This window comes from Meles meles, chromosome 2 (assembly GCF_922984935.1).
Source record: "Meles meles chromosome 2, mMelMel3.1 paternal haplotype, whole genome shotgun sequence".
Lineage (NCBI taxonomy): Eukaryota > Metazoa > Chordata > Mammalia > Carnivora > Mustelidae > Meles > Meles meles.
In genome coordinates this window covers 126710497-126725392 of record NC_060067.1, presented here as the reverse complement: position 1 = coordinate 126725392, position 14896 = coordinate 126710497, and the positions used below count along the sequence as shown (strand labels likewise).

The 14896-nt window shown below is 42.9% G+C and overlaps 1 protein-coding gene across 3 annotated transcripts; it reads right to left on the bottom strand.

The window, feature by feature from the left end:
* Positions 1-2454: 2454 nt before the first annotated feature.
* Positions 2455-12189, bottom strand: LRAT (lecithin retinol acyltransferase). 3 transcript variants are annotated; one of them, XM_045998285.1, is made up of 3 exons: positions 12137-12189; positions 10107-10647; positions 2455-6344 (listed from the first exon to the last, which is right to left on the bottom strand). In XM_045998285.1, exons 2-3 carry the CDS (start codon positions 10644-10646, stop codon positions 6192-6194), a joined length of 693 nt encoding a protein of 230 aa, XP_045854241.1. In that variant the 5' UTR covers position 10647; positions 12137-12189; the 3' UTR covers positions 2455-6191. The 3 variants fall into 3 exon arrangements, with proteins under 3 accessions (XP_045854241.1, XP_045854240.1, XP_045854239.1); XM_045998284.1 differs by lacking the exon at positions 12137-12189 and adding an exon at positions 10937-10971; XM_045998283.1 differs by lacking the exon at positions 12137-12189 and having other exon boundaries at positions 10107-10977.
* Positions 12190-14896: the final 2707 nt, after the last annotated feature.

The following is a 14896-nucleotide window of genomic DNA, read 5'->3' as shown; positions in this document are numbered from 1 at the left end:
CCTTCTCAAACTTATATATCCCAGACCAGGCTCGTTCTATGTCTCCCTATTTCTGCCCAAATTAGCCGGTATGTCACATAAAACAGGTACAGTTATCTTGGTGCCCAATCATAGCCTATTATGCCTCAGGCGCATTTCTTGTCATTCTTGACAGGCTCTTCTTTAACCTGGTTTCTGGCTTAGTTGGCCAATGTGAAGCGCTCGAGGGAGACTGGAGGGTGAGAGTAGAGCAGAAACTAGGGAATTACACACATCTACATGCTCATTCCACCTGACGATACTTAGAATGATTTCTGTTTTCTTCATTGGGCCCAGATGAAACCCCCTCCTTCTCACCCCTCAAATCAATCATTCTCTCTCCTCCCTCCTCATTCCATCCTATTGAGTTACTGTTGGTCTTCATCATTTCTCTCCTACATTTTGGTGATAGAATTTATGTCCCTTAAGTTACATCTCCTCACCTAATCCATTCTCTACACACTTGCAGAATGAGTTGTGACGATAATGAGATGTTACTCTCTTCTTGAAAACTAAAACTGATTGCTATCTTCAAAGGAAAATCAATCATAAGTAGCCCTTTTAGAATAGATCGCCATACTTTGGAGTATGTCAATGTGCAACTTGGCAACAACTGATTGGCCCAAGGATGTCCCCTGAAGGGAACAGACCTAAAGAATACGGAAAGAACAACTGGCCATGAGGTAGCCTGGCAGAGAACTTCGCTCATGACCACCAATATTGCATAATGACTGGTCAGCTTAATTAGATCCTTTGGAATTTTTAAATGAGAGACAGAGGCCCGGAGAGTGGAGAAGTAGAAGAAACACAAAATCAAGGTGTAGAAAACTGAGGCAGCAGAAATGATACTCCGAGGGTTAGGAACAGTAGGTGGGTAGCAATAGGAGTAGCAGTTATAAGCTCAGTGGAATGAAGTATCTGGGACAGAACCTAGAATCAAGAGGAGGATGGGGCCAGGATTGTTGTTGGATCATGGGAGCAGGTGTGAGTGGATTGGGGAGATGTGACCATTCTTCCTTTGATTCCTATAGCTCCCATTTCTCCTTAAATAAATTTCTGTCCATAAACTTTACATTTCTTTCCCTAACAACCATATCCCACCCCTATTCATCATGTGTTTGACAAAACAGGATGCTCATAAGGCTCACCTGAGGTATTTGAAAAGTTTAGAAAATGCTTTCTTTCCACTTCAGACTTTCATAGTGTCAAGTTCTCCATGATCTTGCCTCTTGTCTCTAACAGCACCTGAGTCTAGAGTTGTCCTCCTCAAAGGAATGGTCGAAGAGTGTGGGTACATTTCTCTCAGACAACAATATAAACACAGGTAATTGTTCTTTGGGACTAGCAGTAATCCAACCGTGCTTTGTTTTCTCATGACTCCGTGGCTTTCCATGTACTTCTCCAGGTGCCTGTAATGGCCTGGAGAAAGGAGGTCTCTTTCACTTAGAATGTTTGTACTCTTTACAACTCAATGAAGATATTGAAAACTTGTTTCACCATCTCCTTTACTTGCCCCCAGCAGACAGGTATACATTTTGCCTCCGCCCTTCTGATACTTGCACAAACTTATTGTTTTGAAATCTATTTACTTGCCAGTCTTTCTCATGAGACTGAGCAACTATAGGACTAAGATTCCAACTAGTTCATTCTTTTGTGGCCATGCTTGGAATAGACAAAATGTCTGCAAGAAATTAATACATTCATTGGACAAAAGCTTGTCTAATTTATGGGAAACCTCAGGAATCCAAGGTCATATAGAGGAAAGAAAGCTGGAGTCAAATTGTGGATCTGCCTCTGGTTATTTGTGTAATCGCAAAGTATCTCAACTTCTGTGCCTGATTTTCCATGTCTGAAATGTGGTTAGATGTTTAAGGGTTTGGCTCAGTAACCTCTGTGGTTCTTTACAATACAGTAAATGTATCTCAAGACTGACCCTGGGATTCCGGCATACCCACACCCCTGCGCAACTCAGCCAGAGGAAAATGGCAGCCACACTGGTAGGGTTAAATATCTGGTGACTGAGTTCATGCCATGGCTCTTTGTGCCCTTGCTGCTTGGCTTTGTGGAATGGAGAGAATTGTTATTTAATATTACACAGAAACTTTTTCTACATAATCAAGGTTGACTTCCAGATGTGGATAACATAAATCATATCAATCTGAAGGCAGATCCCCATAGTTGTTTTTATTTTTTTTTTAGATTTTTTTTTATTTATTTATATGACAGACAGAGATCACAAGTAGGCAGAGAGGCAGGCAGAGAGAGAGGAGGAAGCAGGCTCCCTGCTGTGCAGAGAGCCCGATGCGGGGCTGGATCCCAGGACCCTGAGATCATGACCTGAGCCAAAGGCAGAGGCTTTAACCCACTGAGCCACCCAGTGCCCCTGTGTATCAAATTCAAAGACAAGAGAGGACAGCATATAAAATTGATTTTATTTCATACACATATAAACCAAATATAAAACTAGTTGAGCTAACAGATAAAGGTTAGATAAAATTCTTTAAACAGATTATATAAAACACAATATTGGCAATCATCATTTCTTATACGCTTCTCATCTATCACAAAACTTTGCCATTGGCATAATTGTGTTACCATTGGAAAACTCCTTTATTTTATATTTGACAGCAATAGTATGAAATAGAAATGGAAAAATAAGAAATATATCTCTATTCTGAAAAAAAAATTAAACAAATCTGTACTTCTTTGCTTGTCCTTGCAAAGACACAGAACTAGCAGAATATAGATCTGGAATATCCACAATACATAGAGTTACCACATGAAGTTCTATTTCAGGAACAGATTTTTTGGCAGGAAGGGATGCATGACTCCTCCCTGACACTCCACAAACAGTTACTCATGAGTCCAATAAAGGATTTGGCTCCTCTCTGACAGTTTCTTGACCTGTTTGCTCCCCACCCTCACAATTACAGGCTCTGATTTGAGAGATTAGGGACCATAACTAGTCTCCTAAGAGAGAGCCCTTTGTCCTGTCTTGCCCCATGCTCCCTCCTTCCTCCATACTTTTGGGAGTTACCTTGCTGAACTCAAACCTCCACTGCATGTTCATAAAATCCAAACTTCTTGGTCCGTACAAAACTTGTACCCACCTGATCTTTGCTCTCTTTTTCCAACACCTCTCCTCATCAGTCTTGCTCCACGCTAGCCTATGAACCACTTGCCTATGCCTGACTGCCCCATGCAGTTCCATGCTTCAGTCAATGAACAGTTGAGTGCCTCCCACTTGGGTGCTAGGCAAGGAATGGGTAGTCTTCCTGCGTTTGCTCATACTGTTCCTGATATATAGAATGTCCTACCCAAATCTGTCCCCGGAAAACATCCCATGTTTCCAAGTCCCAGTACCTAGTCCCTATAATTTTGGCCCTATTGGTTAAAACTAACCAGGTCATTTTCTGTGCTTTAAACCAGCTCTTACTGCTTCTATGTCAATGAGGCCCTAAACTTTGAGGTCCACATCTCCTTCTTTTCATCCCTATTACCTGCCTAGCACTGGAGACATTATTTCATCTTAGCCCCAGTTAGTTCTTTGGCCTTCATCTACATATGGCAACAAAACAAGCACCAAAAAGCTGCCTTAGACACTACTCACCATTTCACACATTAGAAGGGACTGTAAGGGACTTGCAGAATCCTAAGGATGAATCTTAAGTAATGAAGCCCAGAGACATTCATCAGAGACACAGAAATGGCTCAGTTTCTTCCACAACCACAAATCAGGGATCTGTGCTTCTTCTACCTTGTTAAGCAACTCATCAAACTGAGCACAACAAAACTTCCCTTTGTCCTAAGCTCAACAGATTCTAGTGTTGTGGAGTACTGGATAAACGCTTCCTTCCAGTTTCCTCTTCCTGTAAATAGCAGAACACATCAGTGTGATAAAATCACCTCATACTACTTCTCAGCCTAATGCTAGCATTGCCTACTTCTGATTTCTCTGAACTTCCGGGGGATTTAAACCCTTCTTCCTCTGTATTCCCAGAGCACTGTATACGCTCTGATATGGGTAGTTCAAAAGTAATATTAATTCTAGACCCTGAAATTACAACAGGTCAGTGCCTGGCATATAATGAGCACTCAGATGAATGAGGAATTGGATCTTACTTTAAGGATATGAAGTAAGACTAATTATGTTAATTCTAACCTTAATACTTCCCTTAGCATTTAATAAGGGATTATTATCTGTGAACACAGATCTAACACCAGGCAGTGGTTTTTTGCTACCTGACATATTGAAGTCTACAAAAAAGGCATTTATTTAGGAGGACACCATATGTTTAAAAAATCAATTTATTTAAACAGTTGCTACAAAGGTAATATACAGTAAGGGAAAAACCACTAATACAATGGAGTTTTCATAGTGATAGCTTTCATGTACACATACTTAAGATAAATTTAAGTGGTTGGAATAGGCTCAGATAACTTATTCTGTGGTGTTGCCATTTCGTGTTTTGACTATTTAAAACATTTCAAGTGATTAAACACAAAGTTTAATTATTATTTTTTGACAGAAAGAGAGATCACAAGTAGGCAGAGAGGCAGGCAGAGAGAGTGGGGGAAGCAGTCTCCCCGCCAAGCAGAGAGCCCGAAGCGGGACTCGATCCCAGGACCCTGAAATCATGACCTGAGCCAGAGGCAGAGGCTTAACACACTGAGCCACCCAGGCGCCCCAAACTTTAATTATTATTAAACTCCAAACGAATTTGTTGTAAATTAGTGGTAGTAAAACATGTTACACTAAAATCTGCTCTTAAATTTGTTCTGATTAGATCACTGAGTAACTGACTCGACTTCCCCATATCACTCATTATGTGACTCGTTATCTTGTGATTCTTGATAGCTTATAAAGCAATTTTAATACTTGAAATGCGAGTCTAGCTTGTGGCCTCGTTTTTATAGTTTGGTAATTCTACAAAGTACTTGAATGCTGGCTTTAACGGTGCTACATCTCAACCGTGATATTAAGACAGTCTCAGTGTAATCGATTTACACACCTGGTGGCACTAAGACACTCAGAAACTACTTCTAACAGTTATTTCCTTGTGGCATCCTTCTTTTAAGGATGGAAACTATACTATCCAATGAAATGAATAAATCTGTTAGAAGATAAATCTGAGGACTTTTAAAAATTATATAGTACATTAGTAAGTGCTTTAAAAGGTAAACCATCCAGTGACATGTATGAAAGTTATACCATGGATGCAAGGTCATAAGAAAACACACTAAATTTGTTTTTACATCACTTCTACAAATGCTCTCTGATAACCACACTGTATTATAAAGCAATCAAGAACGTTTGTCCCTCATCAGTCTGTGTATATGTGGACATTTGCATATTTAATTGGCACATACACTCTCCAAGTATCCCAATTACTTCAATCTTATATCCTTTTACCTCTCAGAGTGGTTTAATGTCTCCACAGTGACACATAAAAGGAAAAAAAAATAACAAAGGCCAAGCTTCTGGGTAAGTAAATCCAAATCAAATTGTTCAACTGATGCTATACTAGCTTATTTCTGCAGGAAAACATAGATTTCTATAGTTCTAGTAAGTTACTTTATCATTAAACTCCAACTTCACCAACATGGTTTCAAGTAATGAAAATATTTTTGACTTATTGGGAATTATATATAATGTATGAAAAAAAGGATTATGGTTTTTTGTTGTTGTTGTTGTTGTTGTTGTTTTGCCATCATCAAACATGTTTTCATCTGAACAAGGGAAATTCTTTTAGTTTAATGTGAGGTTTTCAATGAAACAGAATAAATTTACAATGAAGTTAGTGGGCTCATTCAGTAAGTCTTCTAATCTTCAAATTCAGGCCTAATGGAGAACCACAATTACAGGAGAAAAAAATAATCTCCTGTGGTCATCACCTTACGGACTGGTTCCCTTGGCAGGATGAATTCTATCACAAGTTGCCAGGTTTCCAAGATCTACACAGGGCTTTAAAATGGAACTGCCTGAGAAGATTGAGAAAGCCTTTGTTCTTGGGCTTACACAGTAAGCACTTTGCATGATCCTTAGTCACATTTTTATCCAGAACATAGTGTTACAGGTCACATTCTTCTTGACGATGCATATGCGGACTTGTGCTCTATAAATATAAACATATTTACACACAGAATACACACACTGACACGGGGAAATGAAGTTAGCCAGCCATCCATAAGAAGAATGGAATAAAAATTGCAGGAAGGGTAGTATATGATGCCAAGCCCAGACAGAATATAGATGCCAATCCCAAGACCGCCGAAGCGAGAACACTTCTCTGATCACGGATAATTATCTTCACATTCTCACAGAACTAGAAAATAAAATTTAAGAATATTAGAAAAGGGGCTGAACCTAAGAAGAATCACATATACCAAATAGTAAAGCATAATTTTTTCACCTATTTTTCTAACAGAAAAACTAGAATTTCTCTTATGATTTTGGAAAGAATTTAAGATGTGAGTAGTTCAGTTTCTTGGTTCCACATCCCATAAGTGACTAAAATGATGCTTCAGGCAACTAGGTTCATAATGACAATTTCTAAATACAGAATTTTTATAGAAAATTACAGAGAATTAACCATATAAAAGTTATTTGGGATTAAAGATTAAAACTTTAAACTGCCTTTCAATAACAATAACATATTCTAAACTTACATAAGCATAGGAGTCTCTAATCCTGAGTGATAAAATTTTGCTTATTATTATTGGTGAATTCAATTCCTACAACTCGCATTTGAAAATTTGATGATACCAGTGAAAATGTTCTTCGTATGTCTCAAAATCTAAAGGCATAGAAAGTCTAATTTTTTCGGTCATATCCAATTCCCTGAATAAATTAAATTCAATCAATAATGTGACATAAAATTGGCTGCAGGAGATAAATAGATGTCTCTGAAGAAAGCATTCTTCTAATATGTGAAATTGTTTTTCTTTAAAAACTTAATGCACTCAGAAGAGATGGCTTATGTTTGAGTCCTGGCTCAACTCTTATTAGCTCCAGTAAATCTCATGTAAATCATTTAACTTGTCCAGACTACTCTCTTCTCCTCCACGGGAATAAGGAGGTTGTTGTGAGGATAAAATGAGATCTTTAATGCAAAAGGACTCTGTATTCTTCTACATGCAGCAGAAGTGTAAGGCATTATGGTGATTATTATTACTGCTACATCTGTTGACAATTATCTCTACCTCATCACTGTCTGGGCAAAATTTATCAATGAACTGCTTTTATGTGTGACTTTCACTACTCGTACTAGTTTTAAGCTCCTTTTCTAGACATGACATTGTATATGCTTTGAGGGTGTCCTATACAGTCCTGGACAGCAAGGTTTCTAAGTTCTTAATGGACAGAGTATATAAGCCCAATATATTTTAATGCACTACCTTGACAGTAAGGTTGTCTCTATCCATACTTTTATACAACTTCTAGACAAATACAAAACTTTCTGTTGGTTATTCAGATGCTGTTTTTCTTACATGTCAAACAGATGATTTGTCTCTTTCTGCTGAATAAAAACACTGACCCCAAATATACAATCTTAAAGTGGTGAGGATCAAACTAAATGAAGTTTTCAGGACAATGGGAAAAGTGCTTGGCAAATAATGGGAAGATATGCATTTAGGTATATGAGTAAGCTGTCTCTATACAGTCATGCCCCTTTGACTTTTTCCCTAATAATTGTTAATTAAGGAAAACAGGGAATCATTGTGGACTCCTTTCCCCAAAAGCAGATTTTCTCAAGGAGCGTCTTATTTCTAATGTCCTGTTCTTGTTCACTTGGCCATTAATTAGCCCAGGATGCATCTCTAGTCTAGTGGTGCTCAATAGGAGGAAATGTCCTGCATTGCTAGAAGGTGTTAAGAAGCCTGTAGGGGCATTTTCTGAGCACTGAAACCCCAGAAATTAAAAGGGGTATTTGCGTTAATTTTTTTACAATGAAAACATTAGCAGCAATTAAAAAAAAAAAAGTTGAAAAAGCATAAAGCATAGTAACAGTAATTAAAGGGCTTTATAGTTTACAGAACACTGAAATTGTTAATAGTAATATAAAACTCCCTTAATTTTATGATTGCTAAACTTGTTAAAAAGAGCTTCACGCTACAAAAGAGCAAAATGTTTTCTTCCAATTTATTTCCCAATTAGTTGCAGTGCTTTCATTAGGGAAAGTGCTCTTCAGAGTGTTTATAAACTCACATTTAACTAAGAGACAACTTGCAACTCTCAGTGTTACGTTTACAATTGTCTACATAGATGGAGAACCCAGGAATCAGACCCTGCATCAAGTAATTGTTTACATCTCTGAAAAGAAGAAACCAGTCCTCCTTCAGCATTAATGACCTACTTCTCTCAACGCATGTTCAAAAAAACAGTTCTTAGAATTGGAAAATTTGGGATGGTTTTTTTTTTTTTTCCCCCAGGAAATCTACTCTGGCCAAATTGTTTGTTACACCATTCAAAGTGGAGACAAAAACTCAGTTTCACAAGAGGTGCTATGCAGCAACAGCAATTAAAACACTCCTCTACTTCTGTAAAACCTTACAAAGTTCCCAAAGATGAAAAACTACTCCAGCTAGTTATTTATGCAGACGAAATATTTTACTACCTCAAAAAAAGCACTTGTATTTTTTTTGGTCAAAATATAGAATACAGTACTATATGTGTTCCATGAAAGGGTAACTCCTAATTACTGGACAGAAATGCTGTTTTTCCTTAGAGAAATAATTTGCTTGGTTCCTAAGTAAATCTGGCGTGTTTCCTTTTGTACACTTTTGGAGCCAGTGTTTGTAAATGTAGTGAAGTTCATTTCTAATCAGGCCTGGACTGGGGCTATGATTCTTAAATCATTGCAAACTACTCAAACTATATTTTTATTTTACTTAGAAAAGAATTTCTAGCTTGAGTCTGGTGTAGCTCTATAAATAATCTATCAGAAGTTTCATATACCAATGTATAAAAAGCATAGTATTTGTATGTTCTGCCACAGACCAAAGATTTTTCCATATGGGTCAAAAAATTCATCAAGATGTGGAGCAATACAAAATCAGTTGCATGGACTCACTCTTTTGGTCCACAAAGTATCTAAACATGAAGGCAAAAATGTGAAGCTCATTAGGTGATGGCCCAGGTTTCACTTAAGAGTGAACATTAACAATAACCTCTTTAACAACTACAGCGAAGGCTGAGAAAGCATCTAATTGCAAAAGCAGTTGCAGGCTTAGAAAGTCAACTATCTTTAAGTTAAGAGGTTTCAAAAGGAAATAAAAATCCATCCCCTCCACCTCTTTGGATTTGTGAGAAATTTAATCATCATCAAAGCTAATACTGGTTTTATTTTTAAGTGCCCATAAAAATTACACCATTGAATGGACCTTCTTGAAACCAATTGTTTTGACCTTTGAGGAAGCCATAAACAATCCCACCTTTGGAGCTAAGGGTTAAAGGATGCCTAACAATGAGGAAGTCTAGATGGGGATTAAGGCCTTCAAGGAAAAGAATTCAGAATACCAAGGAAATAACTTCTCTGAAGCCAGACACAAGAATAAGGGATCTACCAGGGAGGTCTTCCTACTGGGAATTATGATAGTTTATACTAAGCAAAGGGAATTCACTGTGCAGCTTACAGACAGAGAAACTTGCATGCTTCCTTAATTTTAAAGACACAACAATTTGTACACAGGGTTATAGATAAAAGCGCTGAACGCCTTTCTTCTATTGCAATTCTTGGGAAAATTTGCAAGCACACAACGACAGATTTTCTCTTACCCCCCCCCCCCCCCGCCCATCTCCACCTGTCCTTTTGTCATTTCGACGACGGTGGGTGGACACCCGGACGACATCTGCAGCAATAACTGGGTAGATTTGGAATCGCTGGCAGCGGGACCGCATTTCCACACTTTTTAACCGCGCATTTTGAGGTTACCTTGCAAGGGACAAAGCTATTTACTTGCCCTCCTTCAGGGACACCAGAGACCGTTACTCATTCTAGAACTCAATCCCTGATCCCAGAGCATAGAAAAAATTTAGAGATGGGAAAGGGGTCCCCACCGAACCCACGGGCGAGTCACACGTGTACCTTGTCCGCCTGGGGGCTGATCGGGGTGCCGAATCTGCAGTAGGTTACGAAGTGCTCACAGTTGTTCCAAAGTAAGCTGTAGGGAGTCATGCCCAGCAGCTTCTCGGCCCTCTGCGCCACCTCTTCGTTGAGCAGCGCCTTCTTCTTGAGGGACTTGTCCAGGTGATTGACCAGGATGTCGGCTCCGTAGGCGAAGTCCTCCACTGTGTCCACGCGGATGCTGGCTACTCTGCCAATGACGCCCAGGATGAGACGCTTATTGGAGACCACCTTCTGCGTGAGCCCCTTGTCGTTGGTCAGGGCCAACAGGATGTCGGGCATCATGTGGGCAACACGGTTGTCCCCCAGGTAGATGCCGTAGTGGGTCAAGTGGGTCCGGGGCACTTCCAGCACGTCGCCGCGGAGGAAAGAGCTGATCTCATAGAAATTATTCCTCGCCTTGTCTTCGGCCGGGATGCCCGAACTGAAGAGCTTAAAGTTGGAGATGAGGAGCAGCTTCTCCAGCAATTGGGACAGCGCCTCCAGCATCGGGTTCTTCATCCTGCAGGGGAAAGGCAGCGTTGCGGGGGACTGCAGCCGGTCGCGCACGGGCCGGGGTAGGTGAGCTCGCCGGACTGGGGCGGTGCGCTGCTGCTCACCTGCAGGCCGGCGGCGCAGTACGAGGGATACTGCAGCTGCCTTGAAGGAAGGGGGAGCGAAAAGGAAAGGAGAGAATCCTGTAGACTGGCTTGGCCGCCCCGCCCTGGGGACTGAGGAGAATGAGGACCTGATCGCGGCAGACCGCGGGGACAGTGGGACCGGCGCTGAGAGCAACAATCCACGACACCCACCTGGGTGCCGTGCCGGGGCGCAGGGCAGCGCGCGGAGCTCTGGACTGAAGCCTTCTCTGAGGCCTTTTATCCCAGTCAAGGGGGCGGGGCCGAACGCCGTCACAGACCCGACGACAGCGCTGATTGGGTCCGGGCTACCAGCGCAGCTAGCCGCGAGGGGCGCGCGGGACCCCGGGTTCTTTGGAAGGGGACTGGCGGGCCGCCTGGGTGCGGCGTTCTTCCTGGAGACCCGATTCCAGATGCAGGTTCACCCTTAGCACTTGCGACCCAAGCTCTTGCGTCCTCTACGCGGCCGTTTAGAGCAGTGGCGGAGGCACTGCAGGGGAAAAGTTTCTGCACCTGTCTGGACTGGGCGTATTCTGGGCACTTCGAGAAAGTTTTCGGTGGAAAAGTCCCCTCTGGCGAGATTTCTGAGCCGAACCACCTCCCTCTAAAGGGTTGGATACCCAGAGACTTCGGCTTACTAAAGTGTTTGCATTTCCTCTGCGAAGCGTGCGCATCTCAAAGCCTGCGGATCCCTTCCTAAATTCCCCGGAGACCTAGTCCCACAGACCGCGGGTCTTCGTCCTCCCTTTTACAGGCTCGGCCCGAATCCTTTTTGCTCTCAGCTGGCGCGCGGACCCGCGAGTCCAGGTCCCGCGCTCTGGCGATTGGAACCCAAGGCGCCTCTGCGCTGGGACGCACCAGTGACCGTTGAGCGCGCGGCTCTCAACCGTCAGCAGAAAAACGGCGAAGCCCCCAACGACCACCTGGAAAGCCAGATTAATATCAAGTTTATTCCTCCGACTTCAGGGTCAGATGGACCCTGCGGGGTTTCACCCAACAAAACGCCGCTTTCAAAGCGCAGCCGCCGGGAGTGGGCAAAGTACGGATGTGGCACTTCTTTCCTTGCCAGAGCGCCTGCCGCATGACCCAGGCGCAACCGCGAGGGTGGTCCCCTGGAGCAGCCGGGTGAGGGAGCTGTAGACGCGAGGTCCGCGCCAGGCTCTGCACGGGGCGTCCCAACCCTGCTCGGAGTTCGGTGCTAGTGCATTATGTAAATGCTGAAATTGCGCAGACAAAGGCCACAATAGAGAGCTTGGGTTGGCTCCACAAAGCTGCCCAATTCGGGGCTAATAGGTTTTTTCGGGAAGCAGATTCTCCGCTCGCCTGGGGGAGGAGGCTGGCTGTGGATGATGGATGAAGGGCCATTCATCTTACCTGGAAGATGAAGGGGACCATGGAGACCAGGCGGGGAGGAGGCTGGCTCCCAATTATCCTCGGAGGCCCGGCCTTTGCTCTCACCCCGGGTCTGCCGTCAGCGTTCTGCCCCAGTCGTCCCGTTTGCCGGTGACTTTTTTGTTCATTTTACAAATGATCCCGAATCACATTAGAGTTCCAGCAAAGAGAAGAAAACTCCATTTCCCACAACCGAATCGAAAGCAGACGATGGAGAAGGGGAGACAGGCAGTGCACTGGAAAGTTTAAATCGTTTATTTCCCCAGTCTGCTCCCCAAATTTAAAGCGCAGAGCTACGCAGCTGCCGAAATTAATCAAACAGCCGCGCGCGTGGGCTTTTGTTAGCTTCCAGTCGCACACCAGCTCAGCGGCTGGACTTTAAAATCTGGGGAGTCTGTGGGAATTCTTAAAAATCTGATCCAGATCTCGGCGCACACGTTAAACTGCAGATCGCACGTCTGAACACTCTAGTCTGGTACAGTTCTAAGAAAGCGTAGATGCCGGAACCTCCGGTGTCAGGAGCCAAACGGCTGGGGGAGATCAAAGGGGACTTCGTAATTAGCGATTTCCGTCTCTGGTGGTCACTAATGCGGATTATCAACGCCTACGACGGACTCCACCTGGGAATTTGCGGAGACAAAAGTACGGAGAACTACAGAGAACTCTTTCAGAGCAGAAAATATTAGGGAGAAATCACCCCGAGACCTTCAATAGCCTCATCCCCCACAAGGGGTTTTGTCAAAGATAGGCAGTGCCAGCTGATTTGCGTTTCCCCTGCCCCGCCTGAGGAAATTCGGCCTTGGGTAACCCAAAGGAGGCTGCAGAACATTTCCATTTGCCGTGTTTTTGAAGTCTTCTGAGACCTCTTAAGCGGGGAGTGGTTAGGGAAGATTAGGCAGCTTCTCAACTGAAAAAATGCAGCGTCCTCCAATGAGCTCTTGCTGGCTCAACTGATTTGCCCTCCCCATGGTAACCCTACTTTACAAAAGGCAACTCTCAACGTTCTCAGACTTGTATATATTTTTTTGTGGCTGAGCAGGCAGTTTCTGATTGCTCCCTTAGAGGTACACTTACAAAAATATGTTTATATGCTAATAGTCATACTCCCACTAATAGACTGCATCAATACTAGCTAAACTGGGAAGGGAAAATGCTGTTAGAAGGAAAGGTCCATGAAAAATCTGATATTCGAAATTTCTCCTTGGGGGTGCCTGAGTGGCACAGTCCCTTAGGCATGGGACTTTTGGTTTCTGCTGAGGTATCTCTGGGTCCTGAAATTACCCAGTAATAGAATAGAACCCCAGTGTGGGATCTGCTTAAGGCTCTTTCTCTGCCCCTCCCCACCCCCACACTTTCTCTCTCTAAAATAAATAAATCTTTTAAAAAAATTTCTCCTTCCTTAAACCAGAAATCATTCATTTAGAACAAGGAGCATCTCCATGGGTTGCCAGAAAGATCTCTTGTTTTCCGGATTGTATGAAAGCTACATTCAACATGTCTCCATGTGCAAAAGGCTTAAATGCAATCAAATGGGTCACCAGGTCTGGCCTGGGAATCCTAAAAGAGCTGAGGCTTTCCAAGTCAACACAGACTTCACTGAAAGGTTCACGGACTCTGACCTTAGTTACCACTTCCCTATCCTTCAGTGAGACAGTGAGACAGAACAACCCCACCTGTGGTTCTCAAGCCTGGGTCCATTTCTCCCAATGGTACAGGCCAAGACTGTGCTGGGTTTCTGTGCAAAGGAGGTTGAAATCGGGCCTCATAAAGCCCACCTAACTTGTGGGCTTCATCTTGGAGCCCTTGGGTCCCTGGGAGCCCATCATGGGTCCCAGGAGAAAGAGGTCCCACTCTCAGAGACAAGGTGCAGAGTCCAGTGGAAATCTGGAAGGCAGATTTCCTGCCTGCAAATTTCTTGCATCTGGAGCCTCCTTGTTTCTCAAAGAAGTCTTTAGAGAATATGATCACAAAATTCTGTGCTTCCTATGTGCTGGACCCTGAGGTAAGCTTTTTCTCACTTCATCTTCATTACCCTGTGAATTATCATCTTCATTTTACACAGGAAGAAACTGAGGCTTATAATTTTACCTCCATCACTGTGTTGGTGTGGATCAGGACTCATCTACAGGTTTCTTTGCCCCCAGGTCCATCACCACTGGGGAAGGACTGACCTTCCATCAGTTTGTACACCTGTCATCCATTCATTTATTAAGTACCTGCTACGTGGCTGGTGGTCACTAGTGCGGCTTATTAACGCCTACAACTGACTCCACCTGGGAAATTTGCGGAGACAAAAGTACAGAGATTGCTTGCCTTGGAAATTCAATGAAATACCTAACCCTAAACTTAGATCCCATGCCTTTTCTTTTTAATTTGGACTTCATTTCCCTGCTTCTCTAGTGCCATGGGGGTTTAATTTTTAGTATCAGTTGTTTTCCTGTAGTGGTGAGGAAGATTCTGGTTAATAGCCTTCCCTCACCAGGAAGGCCCCAGCATTTGAGTGGCCACGTAGTTCCACACCCTCCTTAGATATAGGTGTTTGGGGTCTTGTTCAGGGGCACGGGCTCAGAAGCAGAACCTAGTTTATCCCAGACTTCTCACCTCTTACACCTTCTTTCCCCTGGTCCCTAAGCCTGATGAAATTGGTTTTCTAAACTTCATGCATCGAAATTATTGTCCTTCTTTAGCATGATTTTGTTGTTGTTGTTAGATTTTTAAGATTATTAAATTTGGGGACACATA